Source organism: Emydura macquarii, unplaced genomic scaffold (genome assembly GCF_026122565.2).
Source record: "Emydura macquarii macquarii isolate MOO-44397 ecotype Brisbane River unplaced genomic scaffold, CSIRO-AGI_Emac_v2 contig_450, whole genome shotgun sequence".
NCBI lineage: Eukaryota > Metazoa > Chordata > Testudines > Chelidae > Emydura > Emydura macquarii.
In genome coordinates, this window is record NW_027130587.1 from 3,523,450 (window position 1) to 3,540,843 (window position 17,394).

General features: G+C 44.1%; 1 protein-coding gene across 3 annotated transcripts in view; it reads left to right on the forward strand.

Annotated features, from left to right (window-relative positions):
• Positions 1 to 16,456, forward strand: part of UNC45B (unc-45 myosin chaperone B) — a 28,475-nt gene extending 12,019 nt beyond the window's left edge. For all 3 annotated transcript variants that reach the window (XM_067537784.1, XM_067537783.1, XM_067537785.1), the window contains 13 exons: positions 49 to 219; positions 898 to 1,069; positions 2,069 to 2,369; positions 2,961 to 3,055; positions 3,795 to 3,936; positions 4,373 to 4,513; positions 5,574 to 5,701; positions 6,385 to 6,451; positions 8,977 to 9,090; positions 9,192 to 9,307; positions 12,991 to 13,108; positions 13,866 to 14,021; positions 15,637 to 16,456. In XM_067537784.1, coding sequence (XP_067393885.1) covers positions 49 to 219; positions 898 to 1,069; positions 2,069 to 2,369; positions 2,961 to 3,055; positions 3,795 to 3,936; positions 4,373 to 4,513; positions 5,574 to 5,701; positions 6,385 to 6,451; positions 8,977 to 9,090; positions 9,192 to 9,307; positions 12,991 to 13,108; positions 13,866 to 14,021; positions 15,637 to 15,903 — 1,988 coding nt within the window. In that variant the 3' untranslated portion in view covers positions 15,904 to 16,456. The remainder of the gene's footprint in view (positions 1 to 48; positions 220 to 897; positions 1,070 to 2,068; positions 2,370 to 2,960; positions 3,056 to 3,794; positions 3,937 to 4,372; positions 4,514 to 5,573; positions 5,702 to 6,384; positions 6,452 to 8,976; positions 9,091 to 9,191; positions 9,308 to 12,990; positions 13,109 to 13,865; positions 14,022 to 15,636) is intronic.
• The last annotated feature ends 938 nt before the right edge of the window (positions 16,457 to 17,394 follow it).

Sequence of the window (17,394 nt, forward strand, 5' to 3'; positions counted from 1 at the left end):
GAGTGCTCCTTCTTTTAACTTTCCGCCACTGCCTTGTCTTTTGTGCAGACACAAAGAAGGATTTGAAGATGATCACGATGCACCTGCTGGACATGCTGGTCAGTAAGAAGGTATCTGGGCAAGGTCGGGACCAGGCTCTCAACCTGCTGAACAAGAACATACCCAGGAAGGATCTGAAAATCCACGACAACTCCAGAACCATCTTTGTCATTGACAATGGTGAATGCCCTTTCTCCACACCTAGACGTGCATGTGTGTCGTGGGCAGCAAAAGCTCTCCAGCCATGCTCCCTTAGAAGCATGTAAAATAATACCTGGCTAGAAAAGTAATCTGATATGCCGAGACTTTCCAAAACAACTGGATTTTTCTTTTAAAAAATGAAGAACTTTTGTGTTTATTAAAAAAAACAAAAAACAAAAAAACCCACAACTATTTTTTGGGTTTGACCACTGAAACTCTTCAAACCCAATACCGTCTTTTAATGACGATTTATTCCAGAATCACCTCTAATATTTCAAAGTCCCTCTTCCTCATTATAAGGCCTTTCTGCTACTAACTTCAGCAGGTTTTGTACCTCTTCAAATAAAGGACAGATCCAGTTGCTGAACAAGTACTGTGAAAAGGACAATATTATTTTGGCCATCGTTTTATGACTGCTGCTTAACAGCTCAGGTCTGCAAACTTTTGTGGTCATGGGTAGTCCTTCCTCGCATCTGTAAATGAATTGCTTACATCTTTGCCTAAGGGTTAACAAGATTGTATTAAATTAGTTTACAGGCCAGATGTCCGAAAATATTCCAACCTGTACAATTCGGTGCAGGAGAATGTCCACGGCACAGCACCTTAATTTGGTGTAGGCCCATCCTCTCTAAAAGCCCTGTTAATTCTGTGTCCCAGGTCTCAAAAAGATACTAAAAGTTGTAGGCCAGGTTCCTGAGTTGCCCAACTGCCTGCCCTTAACGGAGAACACCCGGATGATCGCTTCCATTCTCCTGAATAAGCTGTATGATGACCTGCGGTGTGATCCCGAGCGAGATAACTTCAGAGAGATCTGTGAAGAATACATCAAGTGAGTCAGAGCACATCACAGGGAGGGACAAAGTAGAGCTCCTAAGAACCCGGGATTGGGTCAGATGCTGTGTTGTAATCCTTTCAGATTCGTAGCAGGGGGAAGTGAGCCAAAATAAAATGTGCCCAAGGTTTTTTATTTTTCCACTGTCATTAAAAAGCTCTTTGCTGGCTCTGAGTGAATTCTAGAGTTTTTCAAGGGAGGATGGCAACCAGAAAAGCACTGAATAGTTCAGCAGATTGATAATGGGAACACTGAGCCTCTCCTCTTGAGGTTGCTATTGAGATCGAACTTACAAGCCATGGTGCAGTCATCAGTGACTGAAAGCAGGCCCTTCTTCTGAACAACGTACTCTGCATCTTCCACTTATATAGTGCTTTTCTCACCTGTCCATCAGCAAACGCATTATTGGTGACTTAGCATTTTTAATCCCCAGACAGATAAACTGAGATACAGGGAGGGTGAAGTGACTCACTAAGGGTCACACACATCGATGGTGGAGCTGGGAATAGAAACCGGGGCTGATTTCTGCTCTGGTGCTTTTATCCACTGGCCTGCAATGTTGGCTTCATTTCTGTTCTGAGTGAACATGTGTCCATGTCATCCAAACAACACAGTCTGGCAGTTAGTTCAATTCACTAGAGAAATAAAAGGACCCTTTTTATCTTTTAGGGTAAAGGAGTTAAAGGGTAGTTCCATCTCCATAGTTCAGAGGCGATTCCTCTATTTATGGGTGGGGTATTGAGGAAACTCACCTGGCTTTTGCCTGTGGTGTTCCCATCCTGTGGATAAAAATGAGGCGAAGTTGTTCAGAGTTGGTCATAAAAAGTTGGGATAAAATGTGCGGGACTAAATTCCAGTTGGGCAATGGTGCCCTGTTCGACAGAGGAGATTGGCCACAATGCATGGCCCTCAAGGAGAGAGACGGGTAAAGCCCCAGAGGCTCTGATGATAACACTGCCCTGCCCCCACTGATTCTTTTTCTGCTGTCCCCTCCAGGAGCAAGGTTGACCCTCAGGACATGGATAAGACTCTCCATGCCATCCAGACAGTGTCTGGGATACTGCAAGGGCCTTTAGACTTGGGCAACAAGTTGCTGGGCATGAAGGGCGTCATGGAGATGATGGTTGCGTTGTGTGGATCTGAAAGAGAGATCGACCAGCTGGTGGCCGTGGAGGCCCTCATTTATGCCTCCACCAAGCTGAGCCGGGCCACCTTCATCATCACCAATGGAGTGGCGCTACTGAAGGAAGTCTACAAGAAGACCAAGAATGAGAAGATCAAAATTCGAGCTCTAGTGGTGAGTTTTCAGCCCTCAGCCTGCTCTGCGACCTGCCAACGCTTTATCATCCTATCCGAGGAAGAGCTCTGCCTCTGTATCCATTCCAGGGGACAGATTCAATCTAGGTTTGCAATGCTGCAAACTCCGCTCCGCCAGAGTAGCTTGCACTAATGTCACTCTAAAGAGTTTGGGGAAGGAGGAGGGCATGACAGTTTGCAGGTCTTGGCAGAGAACAAGTTTTTTGTAATGCAACAAATCTCTCATGCCCTTCACGTCTGTCATCTTGGATTCTTCTCTATGAGCCAGTGGAATAGCAGTGACTGCTATATAAAGTTGAACAGCTCTGTCAAGTTTCTTTTAAGGCTTGTGCATGGTGACTAAGGTCTTTTCATTCTATAATGGACAGTGAATGGATGCAGGGCTTCAAAATAGAAGTGCAAAATTAAAGCAATACAGACTTCTCGATTTGTTGTAATCTGTTTCAATTTATGTGGAAGATAATTCATTCCCTTTCACTTAAATTGCATCTGGACTTGAGGCTGCCACTGAGAATGTTACATATACCCGTATCTAGCGAAATAATGCTCTTTCTTTCAATCTCTTTCTCAGGGTCTTTGCAAGCTGGGTTCGGCGGGAGGCACGGACTATGGCTTGCGACAATTTGCTGAGGGATCCACAGAAAAGCTGGCGAAACAGTGTCGAAAGTAAGCAGAATGGAAATGTGCTCTTGATCGTCTTCACCTGTTACTTGCGTTCCACTCCTTTCTTTCCAAAACATTTTTCAATACCCTCTCTCCTGCGGAGGTCCTCAGCTACATGTTACTTTTCCTCGGTTGACTAAAAAGTGACAGACAGTCACTGTTAACATCTAGATGATCCTTAACAAAGGTTTCTAGCACTTCCCAAAACATTTAGGATTCCATGCCTAGAACTCGGGTACCTCATTTTCTGTTCTCCACCCCCCGCCTCCCCTTTATCTTTGTTAGCATCAAATCCATCTGGTTCCTCACTCACTCACCAGCTAAGAAACCAAAGAAGATAGCCTTATTGCCTAAAAAATATAATATATTAAAGGCCTGTTTTATAAAATGCATAGGCATACCCCCCTTAGATTCCCCAGGGGAACTTCGTATCCAAAGATAACCTTCACCACTAGGATTTGTGGTTTCCTGAGTCTGCTTCACGGTGTCTGAATATGCTGGTAAAACTAAAGCACAGTTCCCCAGCACCTTGGGTGACCAGATGTCCTGATTTTATAGGGACAGTCCCGATATTCAGAACTTTTTCTTATATAGGCACCTATTACCGCCCCCCCCCCCACTCCCTGTCCTGATTTTTCACATTAGTGATCTGGTAGCACCCCTTTGGGTTTTTGCCTCTTCCTCTTATGTAAATCTGTTTTCGCCATTCAGGTAGAATGATGGGATCTTTTGTCTCGTTCAGGTGGCTGTGTAACACCAGCATTGACATCCGCACCAGAAAGTGGGCGGTGGAAGGTCTGGCATACCTAACCCTGGATGCGGATGTGAAAGACGACTTTGTGGAAGATAAGCCAGCCCTGCAAGCCATGTTTGAATTAGCCAAGGTACCGTCTCCTCTCCGCAGCCTCTTGCCACGCTAAAAATAATCCCTTGTCTTCTGCCTCCAACCTGGCGACCGTTGCATGGGTTAATAATCTGGATGGGTGATCTCGAAGGTGACCAGGCGAGAGGATGTTTATTACCACCATTCGTTAATTGATACGATGCCTCTTAATGTCCCACCAGGCCAGTGACAATCATTCACCACCTGAACAGTATCTTCCTTCAGAGTGCTCCCTGTCTTCCTTCCCCTCTTGCGGTATGGCTTATAAGTCACTGCACGTCCTTAATGAGGTGACAGTGAGGTACAAAGATGCACTCTGAAACCCAGAACAGAATCCAAGAGTCCTAACCCACATACTGTTCTCCAGTCACTACACCACACTCCTGCTTGTGATCTCAGCATCCCAGTCCATTGTAATGTTTCCGTTTGCGGTGCAGACGAGCGACAAGACCGTCCTGTACTCTGTGGCGTCCACTCTGGTGAACTGTACCAACAGTTACGACGTCAAAGAACTGGTCCCGGAGCTTGTGCAGCTGGCGCAGTTTTCCAAACAGCATGTACCTGAGGAGCACCCCAAGGTAGGTGCTTACACCCAGGACTTGCTGATCCCTAACACTTTGCCTCAGACGGCAGGGATTCCAGAACCCCCCAAACAACCCTTCTGAGAAGGGATGTATCCCCAGCTGCTTCATGGGAAGGCTCTACGGACTCCAAGTAGTAACACTGCCCATCTCCTACAGTGCATCTCGGGCTGTACATCCCAGGACTAAAGGCAGATACAGAACATTTCAAGTTAAGCAGTGCTTTTTTCATTATAGTGATGCCTCAAGGCCCCAAAATGAGATTGGGACCCCATTGTGCTAGGCACTGTACATCCATAAAGTCAGTTCTTGTCCTGAACACTTTACAATCTAAATACGTAAAACAAAGGGCAAGGGGAAACTGAGGCAGAGGGAAGTGATTTGCCCAAGGTCATGCAGCAGGTCAGTGGCAGAGATGGGACCAGAATCCAGGTCTACTGAGTCCCAGCCCACTAGACTCATGCTGCCTTAGTAGCTGAGGGCTTGTCTACACGAGACAGAACAGGATATTACCAGGCAGCAAGCCGGGGTGTGAATGTCCAGCACAGAAGCTTGTCCCCTCAGTAACATCCCATGTGGACATGGGTGCTGCCCAATAAAAGCTCCAGCGTGAGCAGTAACATACCAGTTTGAAACGGGGAGTGGTTACATCATACTCCAGAACTGCTAGTGCACAGTGCCTGTGTCCACACAGGACATGACTGTGGGGCAAGCGTTTGTGCAGTCCAGTTTTCTCTGCAGTAACATCTCCTGCAGACAAGGCCTACATGTGTGACAGTAATCGCTGGAGTGGCGGCTGCGTATAAAAACTGGGCCCAAGCATATTTTTTTCAGGCCCAGTACAAACTTGGAACACGGGCCCCCTCCCACACACATACAACCTCATGAGCCATGAACATTTTTTTCCTCATGGTAATGGGGGTTGCAACCTGGGCTGGGCCTCCCAGGGCCTCCGGGCCCTGGTAAAATGTACCCTTTCCCTCCCCGCAGTGTGAGGGCCCTGTATAAAGACTCTATGATGAAAGCCCTGCTCATTCTTTTTTAATGGCCCTTTCAGGACAAGAAGGACTTTGTTTTCAAGCGAGTGAAACGGTTGCTCAAAGCTGACGTCATTTCTGCCCTGGTCTGTATGGTGAAGGCTGATAGTGCCATCTTAACAGACCAAACCAAGGAGCTGCTAGCCAGGTACACCTGCCTTACTCGGACACGTGCTGAGACCCCGTGGGGCAGTTGTTTGGGTAATTACTGTAAATGGTCTTGCATGAGAAAATCTTCACTTAACACCTAACGCAGGAATGCAGGGGCTGCACTGCATTTTACAGCTCAGTTTAATGCCCAAGCAGTTTAAACTTCCAAATCACAGAATAAATTGGTGGTGTTATAAATGTGTTAACCGTTGAGCCACATTAAAGCTCTTCGCACAACGTGTGATATACATTATGTCAAAAGAAAAATGTGTGTTCATCTATGCCGTGGGTTCCCACCAATGAATCTGCTAATGAAAGCTAAAGATGGCAGTAGAGGAAAATACTTTAATGAGTTTTTACAAAAATCTGGATGTTGGGCCTGAAACTAATTGGCAGGGCTCATTTACAATCTATCACTAGGCTACTGTTCGAATGTCGAATCTTACCAAACCTTATAAAAACCTAATGGAATAGTGGAGGGATTGGAGGGGAGGATCAAAGCTGCTGGAGTTCTCTTAATTTATTGCCCTGCATTAAAACTTCGGTACCGCTGGGGAATCTATCTGCTGAATTTAATTCTGTTTCACTGAACATTAGCCGCTTGCATCGTAACAGATTGAACAGGTGGGATGTGGTCCCTTTGCAGGTCTGTTTAACTCAGCAACGCTGGTTTTTTTGCAGGGTATTCCTTGCTTTGTGTGACGATCCCAAGGACCGAGGTACCATTGTGGCTCAAGGTGGTGGGAAGGTAACTGATTATCATTACAAGCTTTAGGATATTCTGAAACCGTCATCATTTAACACTAGCCATGGGGAGCATAAACTGTTTATACCTAATTTTAATGATCTAAAACCTTAACCAAAATGAAAATGTACATCAGTGATGTGGTTTTTAACTTGAGCATGCAGGACAACTAAATTCTTTGAGTGATTGCACGTCTGTTCCATGTAGGCGTTTGTGAGCTCCAATGCACAGTTGTCAGAGAGTTTTTCCCTTGCAGAAGTGGTGCTCTGGACCTCTCAATCAGCCCCCTCCCTCCTCACTCCCACTTCACACGGACTTGATTTCACAGAATCGCAGCTGCCTCCTCCACTGCAATCTTCAGGCCCTTCACCTGATGGCCTGGAGGCATCGTGGTTAACGTTGGTGGAGCCGTTCTGCTCTAGAGAAGTTCAGGATGTGCTTCTGAATAGTAGGAAACCACCACCAAGAAGTATTTATCTAGCTAAACGGAAGAGGTTTTCCAACTGGTCCAGACTGAAAGAGATTTCCCTCGTTCTTGCTTCTATTCAGCACATGCTGGACAATCTTCTGTCCTTGAAACATCAAGGATTGGTGATTAGCTCTACCAGACTACACCTAATGGCTATATCCGCATTGCACCCACATGTGGATAACCGTTCTCTCGGTTCCGACCTGGTGGCTGTATGATTTTTAAAGGGTTTGGACAGACTCTTCCTGCAGGCACAGAGCCCTATTCCACCATGGAGCCGTGATCTAGTTTGCACAAAGTTGATGAGTCCTCACTTTGAGACTCAAGGGACCTGCTCTGTTGCATCTTTCGGTGAAGGTAGCGTTTTCAGTAGCCCGTCCGTCACCTAGGAGAGTGGGATGGTTGGGGTCTTTAGTATCTGATCCTCCATATATGCTTTTCCATACGGACAAAGCCAACCTTTGTCCTCACCCAAGTTTTCTTACGAAAGTGGTCTCCACTTTTCATATTAACCACGCAATTTTCATACCAAACTTCTTCCCAAAGCCTCGTGGTAATGAAGGGGAGGAGAGACAACATGCTTTGGACATTAGAGCTTCAGTGTTTTATCTGGAATGGACTAAACCTTTCAAGGCTTCACAATTGTTCATTCAGTCTGTGGACAGAACGAAGGGAAGTCCTGTTTCCATGCAAAGGATTTTGTCATGGATATGCAGTTGTATTCACCTGTGTTACCAGTTGGCTAACGTGAAGCTGCCAAATAGCATTCAGTCATTCAACTAGGTCCCAAGTGACCTCTGAGGCTTTTCTGGCTAGCATGTCCATGCTGGACGTTTGCAACCTGGTCATCATGTCATACGTCAACGTAGCAAGAGGCAATCTGTCAACAATCTAGGGACGATGCTAAATTTGGAGGAGTGGTCTTTCAATCTCTGTGCAAACAGACTCCAGGGATTGCTTGTAAGTCATTTACAGTGTGAACCCTCCCCAGGCATTGTGCAAACAAATCAAATGTCAACTCCTTGTTCTATTGTATAAGTGAGATACAGGTAGAGAGACTTTTTTCCTTTACTGTTATGATAATGGTATAGTGCTGTTTAGTTTGGCATAAGTGGACTCTATCTTGTTAGTTTCTTGAAGTGAACTCTTTCCTGAAACTTGTACTATTGAACCTAAAAAAATCTTGATAAATTCTCTTTGTGTGAGTGAGGAATGTATGTGCAGGGCATAAAAAGACACCAACCTAAACTGCTCTAACAACAGACGATGGAGTAAAGACACAACTGCCATCCTGACCCTGAAGGCTGAAGCATACCTATCAACGACACTAAAGTGCAAATTAACGACCCTAAAGTACAGAAGGATCCACCCTGGGGAAAAAAGAAAGTATAGAAATAAGAGAATCTCGTCATGCTTTCAATTAGCTGGTGATTAACAACTATACTGAACCCAGAGGCAGCATGACACATCAAGGCCCATAGACTTACGCGAGAGCCAGCAAGTATAAAAGATGGGTAAAAACATGGAACTTTGGGTCTCATTCTGCAATTGGAATGGAGATGAGCAATCAATCAAAGAAAAAAACTTTCTGTAACTGTTGTTCTTCAAGATGTGTTGCAGGTGTCCGTTTCACAACCCACCCTCCTTCCCTTCTCTGGGTCTTTACGGTAGGAAGGAACTGGGGGAACTGAGGGGGGTCAGGGTGGCTCGGCCCAGTATGCCTGAGTGTGAGGCAGCAGAGAGTGCTTGGGCTGCCCCGATGGGTACCGCTAAGGGAAAAACTTTCGAACAACTGCACACTGAAGCGCACCAATACCTATAGTGGAAAGGACGTGTGCACCACGTCTCAAAGAACAAAGCTTTGGCAAGGTTAGTAATAGGTTTTTACAAGACCTATTACAATTCCAATTGCTCTACAATTCCAAGTTCGTTTATTTGTCCAATAGATTTGGACAAAATGTGACCCTTCTAGAGGCTTTCCTTAAATAAACTCTTGAGTAAAATAAGGATGGTACCATAAAGCTTTTCATAAGCCTAAATTCTTTGCTGTGTATGATAGGCCCTGATACCTCTGGCTCTAGAAGGCACAGATGTCGGCAAAGTGAAGGCTTCTCATGCTCTCGCCAAAATTGCTGCCATCTCCAATCCAGACATAGCATTCCCAGGGGAGAGGGTAAGTCAACACAATTTTTCCTTGTAGTATTTTTGTGACTAGTGGCAACGGACTGGGATCCGGAAACCAAAGAGTGACAATCCAATATTCCCTACTCTTAGGTGTATGAAGTGGTGCGGCCACTGGTCAGTTTGTTGAACACGGAGAGAGATGGGCTCCAGAATTATGAGGCTCTGCTAGGTCTCACTAACCTGTCAGGAAGAAGTGACAAGCTCAGGTAAGTGTCACCTTGTCCCCAGACTGCCACTCAATCAGCGTGTGGAATGTTTTAGAAAAGTCAAGATAAAGCAGGTTCTCCTTTCCGGCGACGTCAGTATGGCTCAGTAAATAGCCCCCACAGACTAATGACTAGGTGGCCAGTCCTAAAAGTGTTTGAAGATTTCTCCCGTCCTCCCGCCCCCATCAAATTGTTTAACTTTCACCAAAAAATTTTAAAGGAAATTTGAGTTTTTGTTGAAAAGCTAAAGATTTTTCTATGAAAACTGAAATATACGAAAATAACTTTTAAAAAAAAGGTTAAATTACTCAAAGCCACTTTTCATCTGAAAACCTGGGTGAAATTTTTTTCACTCAGCTCTAGACGGTTCCATTCCAGGAGCCGGATTCATACTGTGGAGTAAAGCTACCATAAGCATCATCATGAGACCGGCAGAAGGGAATTCTGTTTAATCTCTCATTCTAATTCCCATTGTATGTTTTGTCAATATACCTGAGTTATCCTCCACTTCAAATATTCCTTCTCAATTTAATAATCCCATGAGCCTCCCAATCTCCAGGGAACATTTTTTTAAACAGATACAGATCTTTGCAGTTCCTGATCACCAGTAGCCAAAATTTTTAGCCCTCTGAAGCTCAATGGCCTATATTAAAATAATCGGTGGTCTGTTGTATTAATTTAGATGGAATATGTGGGCCCAAAGAATCCAAGGGGTTAGCGTGACCCTGTTACCATCCCACATTAAACAGTTTTACTGTTTTTGGTATACCATGACAGACACATCATTAAACATTCTTTTAACCTGTTATTAAAGATACAGAAAAGAAGGAAAAACAGTTAAAGCGTTTGAAATATAAAGAATTAAATAAGGTATTCATTTTAACACCCTCCCTTTCTCTCTTTTCCCTTTAGCTGAAGAGAGATTTTAGGGAGGAGAAAAATCTTGTTTAATGGTCTCTAAGATATTTGCAGCGTTGTTGTAGACATGCTGGTCCCAGGATATTGGCGAGACAAGGTGGAGGAGCTAATAAGATATTACCTCACCCACCTTGTGTCTCTAGTCTCTAGGATGACAATAACTGTCCTGTGGGGGGAAAGAGAACGTTATTGAGATGGGCTGGAAATGCTGCTGCTGCTGTTAAAGTCCGTTCCTGCTTTCTTTAAGACAAAACAAGACAATGACGCACGAGAGGGAAGAGAAAAGAGCAGCACAGACAGAAAAGGCAGCTTCTGTCTCTGGTGTTGGCTCTCACTTGGAACCGTGCTGCTGAAGAAATGCAGGCCCAGCACACAGTGTGATCAGCCGCTCTGAGACCTGGCAAACTCATAACAGCATTGGGCTGTTTCGGGCAGTGCTTTTAGCTGCCACTTTCTGGTCACAAGCCCACAGCAGTGTTGCAAATACGCAGTCTTGGCCAGCCCAGTCAGACTCTTATTAAACAGAAAGCAAAAGAAGAGGGATAGGAAAGAGAAGAAATTAGAAGGAGAAGTAAAAAATCATTGCAGGGGAGGGGGGGAATAACCACGTGTCACATCCTAGGTGATTGTTGGGATTCATCTGGGGCCCATGGAGGTGGCAAAATCATCTGACTCCCTCTCTGCGGCCACGACATCTTTCAGGGTCAGGGTGTAGAAAGTCTAGGTTCCCAGGAGACAGTGGGGTTGGCAGCTGGGATGGTGATGCTCGTTCCTTTCCATTAGTCATCCAGCACTGCAGTAGCTCCCTCCGACCCTCTCGGCTAACTTCCCCAAAAGTCTTTTCTTTTTAAAAATCCCAAAAGGGAGCGGTGGGTGGGTCAACCCGCCTCCTCGTTATTTTGTTCACCAGTTAGGCCCAATTTTCGACACACCAGTTTTGGTTTATTGATTTCCAGTCTCCCACTTTTTTTCTTGCTGAACGGGCATGATCTTAACGCAGCCCTCGAATTATACCAGTAAGCCTTTTTGTTTGAACTAATCTAGTTTTTGTCTCCCTTTTGCACTTTTCCCTGTCAATATTTATTGCTACAGGTTATGAGGACACTTTGTGAACTTTCTCACACTTGAGCTCAGAATTAAGGTAAACTTGTAGGCCCAATTATTACAACAGGTCCCATCATCACCATGCTACTGCCAAACTCTTTGTTCTTGTGGTTGAATTTACTTCGAGGAGGAAAGAAGGAAAAGTCTGCTGTGCTGTTCCTTTAAGATTAGGCAAGGTGCAGCAAAAACATGGAGACACACTTGCAAAACTGAAGGAAAGCCAGAGACAATGGACCACAAGCATATCCATGCTGCGCCAATTAGTGTGTGTTTGCAGGAAGTGTAGCTCCATGGAATAGAACAGGTCGAAAGACAAAAGGTATTAAACCAAGGCATCTGTGGATCAGGTTGCTGTCAGTGCAAACTGATGTGGCAAGCATATGTTCCATTCTCAATGCACATTCATGGTCAACTGGCAAGGTTCAGGGGCAAAGAAATTCCATTGGAGGTAGGGCTTCTGATTTTCGCCAACAGTCCCCCTAAAATACCCCCATTTCAAAACCAATGAAATCGGTATGTAATAACCACCGGAAAAGATGACTCAATTCATGTTGACTTCCCCTCTTTCCCATTGCAGTCTGTTTATACAGATGATGTTTCTGCTCCCTGGTTTGGATCTATGGGTTTGTCTACACAGCACAATAATGAGGACTACCGGGGTCTGATTTCTAAAGCGCACTAACGTGTTGCGCATTAATTGGTCCATGTAGACCCTGCTCGAAGACTAAAGGTTCCACAGTGTGCTTTAACATTTGAAACTATGTCAAAGTGCCCTAGTGACCACTGTCAATCAATGCTATACCCAGGGGTTCGGTAACAAAGATACAAAGCTTTAAATTAACGTGTGAGTCATTTTTGTACATATTATAAAAATTAAAGTAGGTTCTAGTTAGTCAAGAATTTTGGGAAGCACCTGAAAAAAAGCTTCTCATTATCAGCGAGAGCTCTGAAAACCACTGATATTTGGACATCTACATAAAACTCAAATTGATAAAAATAAACCCTAAAAACAGAAGCTTTGACTATAAGAAATCTCCTACACTTCTCTCTCGTTCTGAAGATGTCATATCTCAATGCCTGATCAATCAACCATATGCCCATTTATTGACTTGTCTTTATGTTAGCTTGCTCATTTTATTGGAAAGATGAGCAATTGCTGAGATCTACAGTTTAATTTAATTCTTCCATTTGAACTCATGCAGAACTTCAGAATAGTCTCTGATAAACAACTACAATAGTTACTTCTCCAGCTCTGCAAAAGGGATTTTGGATTCCACCCTACAGATGATGGAGCATCTTTCATGAAGGCACAATTACGACTCTAAACACAGGGCATTAACAAGGTGTTAAGTACTAGTAATATAAAGATCATAAGATGTTACACAATATGTAATCAAGATAAATCTTCCTGCATGGTTGGCATGGAAGTGCCCTGAAAAGAATTCCTATTATAAGAAGGAAGAAATGCTATCAGAAGGGATTATAAGAAGTCTGGATGACTGTTCTTAAATTAGTAGTCGGTAAGAAAATGTTACATGACTTAGATGAAGAGAGTTTGTTTTTAAAGGCTTTCCCTGTCTCCTCTGCCTGCTGGTTAATATTTCATGGCAAGCACATTATTGTACATGCTATGACCGTATCTTTTTGCTCCCTCGATTCAGGCTGAAGATAATCAAAGAGAAAGCCCTGCCAGACATCGAGAATTACATGTTTGAGAACCATGACCAACTCCGCCAGGCAGCTACAGAATGCATGTGCAACCTGGTTGTCAACAAAGAGGTAACAATTCTGCCTCTTGCAGCACAGCTGACTGTTAACTTCACACGCTATGTTTTGAATGATATAGAGATGGTAGATCGGGAGCGTCTGTTCTCGCATAGGAACAAGGACATTCAGTGAAACTAACAGGTGTCAAATTCAAATCTGAAACTTTTTCGCTCAGCATATAATTAAACTGTGGAACTCATTGCCACAGAATGGTGAGGCCAAGAACTCAGAAGGATTCAGAGGGATTGGACCTCTAGATGGGCAACAAGAATATCTAGAGATATAATAGCTAATGCCGAAAAAATGTTTTGAAAAGGATCTAAAACGTCATGCGTCAGAGATTGGTTTAAGCCTTAACTATTAGGATTTAAGATGACTCTTGTTGGAAAACTAGGGGGACCAGATGTCCCAATTTTACAGGGACAGTCCCGATATTCAGGGCTTTTTCTTATATAGTGTCTATTACCTCCCATCCCTGTCCTGATTTTTCACACTTGCTGTCTGGGCACCCTGTTGGGAACAGGTTATCCCCCATCTCCCCACTATGAAGCTCCTTGCACTTTCCTCTGAAACACTTGGTGCTGGTCATTGTTTGAGACAGAGTCCTGGACTTAAATGGACCACACAGGTCTGATGTAATACTCCTAGATACATTTTTAAAGTGTGTTCTATTGTGTATTTATATCAGATGGTTTGTGAAATTGCTGCTCCAACATGAATTCGATAAGTCTTGCAATTCACTCTGGTTTTTGCATTTTGTTCTGTGGAGGTTCAAGAGAGATTTGTGGCCGATGGAAATGACAGACTCAAGCTCGTAGTGTTACTGTGCGGTGAGGATGACGTGAAGGTCCAGAACGCAGCTGCAGGAGCCCTGGCCATGCTGACAGCGGCACACAAGAAACTCTGCCATAAGATGACCCAAGTGGTAAGAGGAGAAATCTGATGCCAAACACTAAATAGTTTCAACAAAAAACTCAATGGCAACCTGGGTATGTTGTAAAATTCTGATCCAAAGGGGCCCCTCTGCATTTTAAAGAACTTCTATAGCAACAGACTTAAGTATTTATACTAAATCCTGCGGAAAGCTTTCAAATATTTTGGAGTATAAAATGCTGTATGTTTAAGCTAACTGTCTAATTTAGTGACTTCCAGCACAGGAATGATCTACTAAAGCTGATTCTAAACTCCCTGCTCCAGATTCTTCCCATGTTAAAGTTTTCAAGGACTAAAACAGCCTAAAACGGAAGGATTTCAAGGACTAAAACACCTCAGGTGTGCCCGTGAATCTCTGATTGAAGACTTGTGTTTGAAAGGGTCTGTCCTTTCACCGCATCCACTCTCATGTCCCAAATTTATGGTTAGGCTTGGCGGGATTCCATTTTTAACTGCTTATAATTTCAGTGGATAATTTTGATGTTTATTCATTATTTTCCCCCATTGTTATTGTTTTAATGTTTACAGTTGTAGGAAATTGGGGGAGGAGGGAAGCCAGACAATTGTGTAATGACAGTAATGCCATAGTCCCAATCTATTTGTTTAAGCACTTTAGTTTTTCATTTCTGATGCCCTGCATCCAAAGCCGAACTGCGGTCAGAAGTGAAATGTGATGGATGTTTAACTTGGCAAATAATTAACTCTCTTGCACAGATGTCTAGTCCTAAACTGCTCTGAAGCAAACAGATCATTAAAACTGTTTGCTCCTTGAATTTCAAACCTCTGCGAAGAGAAATCACATGATCCAAAGCTGCCAGAAAAGCTAGCACATTTGAGTTGTTTCATATTTTAACAAACCCAGACACTCAGGCAGTGGATGGAGACTCAAGACCAAGCTTCTGTTCCCACAGACCTCTTGTGAGGCTGGGCAAGTTGCGTATCTGTGCCTGCATTTCTCCGTTTGTAACACTGGGATAATTCAACTTCTCTGAAGTATGGAAGTGAGAATAGATTCATTAGTATAGATGAGGTGCCCAGCTGCCACAGTCATGGGTGCAACGGTAAAGTCTATTTAAAACAAAAATCAAAACCACCATGTTTCAACGAGCTTTACATTGTGATAAAACCATGCAAAACTCTGATCTCTGTAATGAAACCTGAATCGAAGGTTTTGCACCTGGTTTTTATTGTGGGGAAACCATACAAAGTTTGATACAGCCTGGCGAAAGACTGGGCAGGCAGTAGGTGCTGCAGATCCGGAGGTAGGTAGCAGCAGAGCCATTTGTGGAAGCCCTTCATTCAGCCAGTACTGCACCTGCCCTTACCATGCAAGTGCTAAGTATCCAGAACTTACTGCTTGTTATGCAAGTTGGTGGCTGTTCTGACTCCCAGGTGACAGTTCCTATACAGACTCACTCCTCAACAAGTTGAGACAAGTTTTCATGCAGTGAATAAACTTGTTTGCAGACTCCTTATTCTAAATCGCCATTTTCACCCCCTTGGGAAGTGCCTTGCATAGGGGCAAGCTAACCTTGCCCTTCAATGATTTCCTCTGCTATAGACCACCTCAATTTTTTAAAAACTCACAGCTATTTCCTTCCTTGCAGACAACCCAGTGGCTGGAAATCCTGCAGCGGCTCTGCCTGCATGATAAACTGGAGGTGCAGCACCGTGGGCTGGTGGTGGCTTACAACCTAATCAATGCAGACCAAGAGCTGGCCAAGAAATTGGTGGAGAGCGAGCTGCTGGAGATCCTGACAGTCGTTGGTAAACAAGCCGATGACGCCAAGAAACAGCATGTCATTAACGTGGCTCGCGAGTGTCTTGTGAAATGCATGGACTATGGGCTGATCAAACCTCTCTCCCAGGCATGAGAACCCAAGGCAATGACAGCCTATTGAGAGACACCAAGCAGAAGGGGAAGGCACATGGAAGGTCTGGAAATCTACTGAATCCACAGAAGAAAATCCAGTTGATTTGCCAAGGCTTTGCTGAGCGCAGGGCATACTTTATTTCTCCCAGGCATTAAAAAAAAAAAAAAAGAGTAATTCCTAGACACTGCAACTTTTAGTGCCAGGATTCCATTGCTAGCAATGAACACATCAAACTTCCACTGTAAAAGAATCAATCTGTGCAATGCTTTCAGCTGCTGCTGGTTCAGGAAGTCTCACAAGTTTAGGGCAAGACAGAGGTTCCAAGTAGACCTTTTTTTGGTGAAAAATCACAACTTTTTATATTTCAGCAGTTCCAAGTGCTGATAGGAGAACACAGGTGAAAGGCTGAACTTTCTCCCGTCACATTCATAAAGGAGTTTGTTTGGTTTTTTGAAAACGTTTGATGTTTTTATAACTGGAATGCAAATATTTAGTGTGAGAATATCGGGTGGATTCTTCATTAATAAATTCTGTGCTTTGCTCTGTGTGTGTACTTCAGTGTGGCATTATCTCTGTTTTGTGAGCAGTTATTCCTGAGACCCTTTCTATTAAGTGCCTATCAACCTACCATTGTAGCTACAAAACTGACTCTTAGAAACGTGGCACAAAAAACAACCACGATGTTGCAGTAAATGTTTTTAAAATAGCTAGTTCTGTTCGATGGGTGGGCAGGGACACCATACAACAGCAGGAAGGTGGTTCTGTTGCTGACACAGCATGGTTGTACCTGAAGCTTGAATACTACTATGTGCAATTATGGTCTGTAGATATATTTTTTCACTTTTCTCTATCCAAAGTAATCCCAGCATGGAGGACAACATACTGTACGTGAAATGCTTGAAAGAGAAAACTCTATGAGGAGCTGACGCTGACCTCTGTCTTTAACACTGGCATTTCTAAGCAACAGAAAATTGGCGCTTATAATGAAAGAACTACACCCTGTCTCCCTCTCCGTCTTAGTTGATTTTTTTTTTCTTTAGAAAGTTCCTACCGAAGAGGTTAACTATTGCTGAGAATGAGACGCGGTGGGAAGTAACTGCTTTGCCGTTGTTTAAAGAACTCTAGTGTCTCCAAAGTATGGAGCAGAGACTTGCAATGTGGCAGGAACACAGGGTAGGCATCAAGGAGGTGTCTTTTGGTTTTTCCCATCAATCGGGGGTTGTGAGGTTATTATGGGGAGGTCGTGAGCTGCCAGCCCCCCGTCTGGCTGACAGCCAGTGCCCTTCAGAGCCGGGTGGCTGTAGATCAGCAGCTGCTGGCTGGGTGCCCAGCTCTGAAGACAACACGGCCTCCAGCAGCAGCGCAGAAGTAAGGGTGGCATGGGCGCGGGTCATCACTTTTGAGGGAGGGTCATCACAGCCTGGAATATTTTCAAAGTGGGTCCCAGCAAAAAAAGGTTGAGAACCCCTGTGGCATAAACTGTGTGGCTAA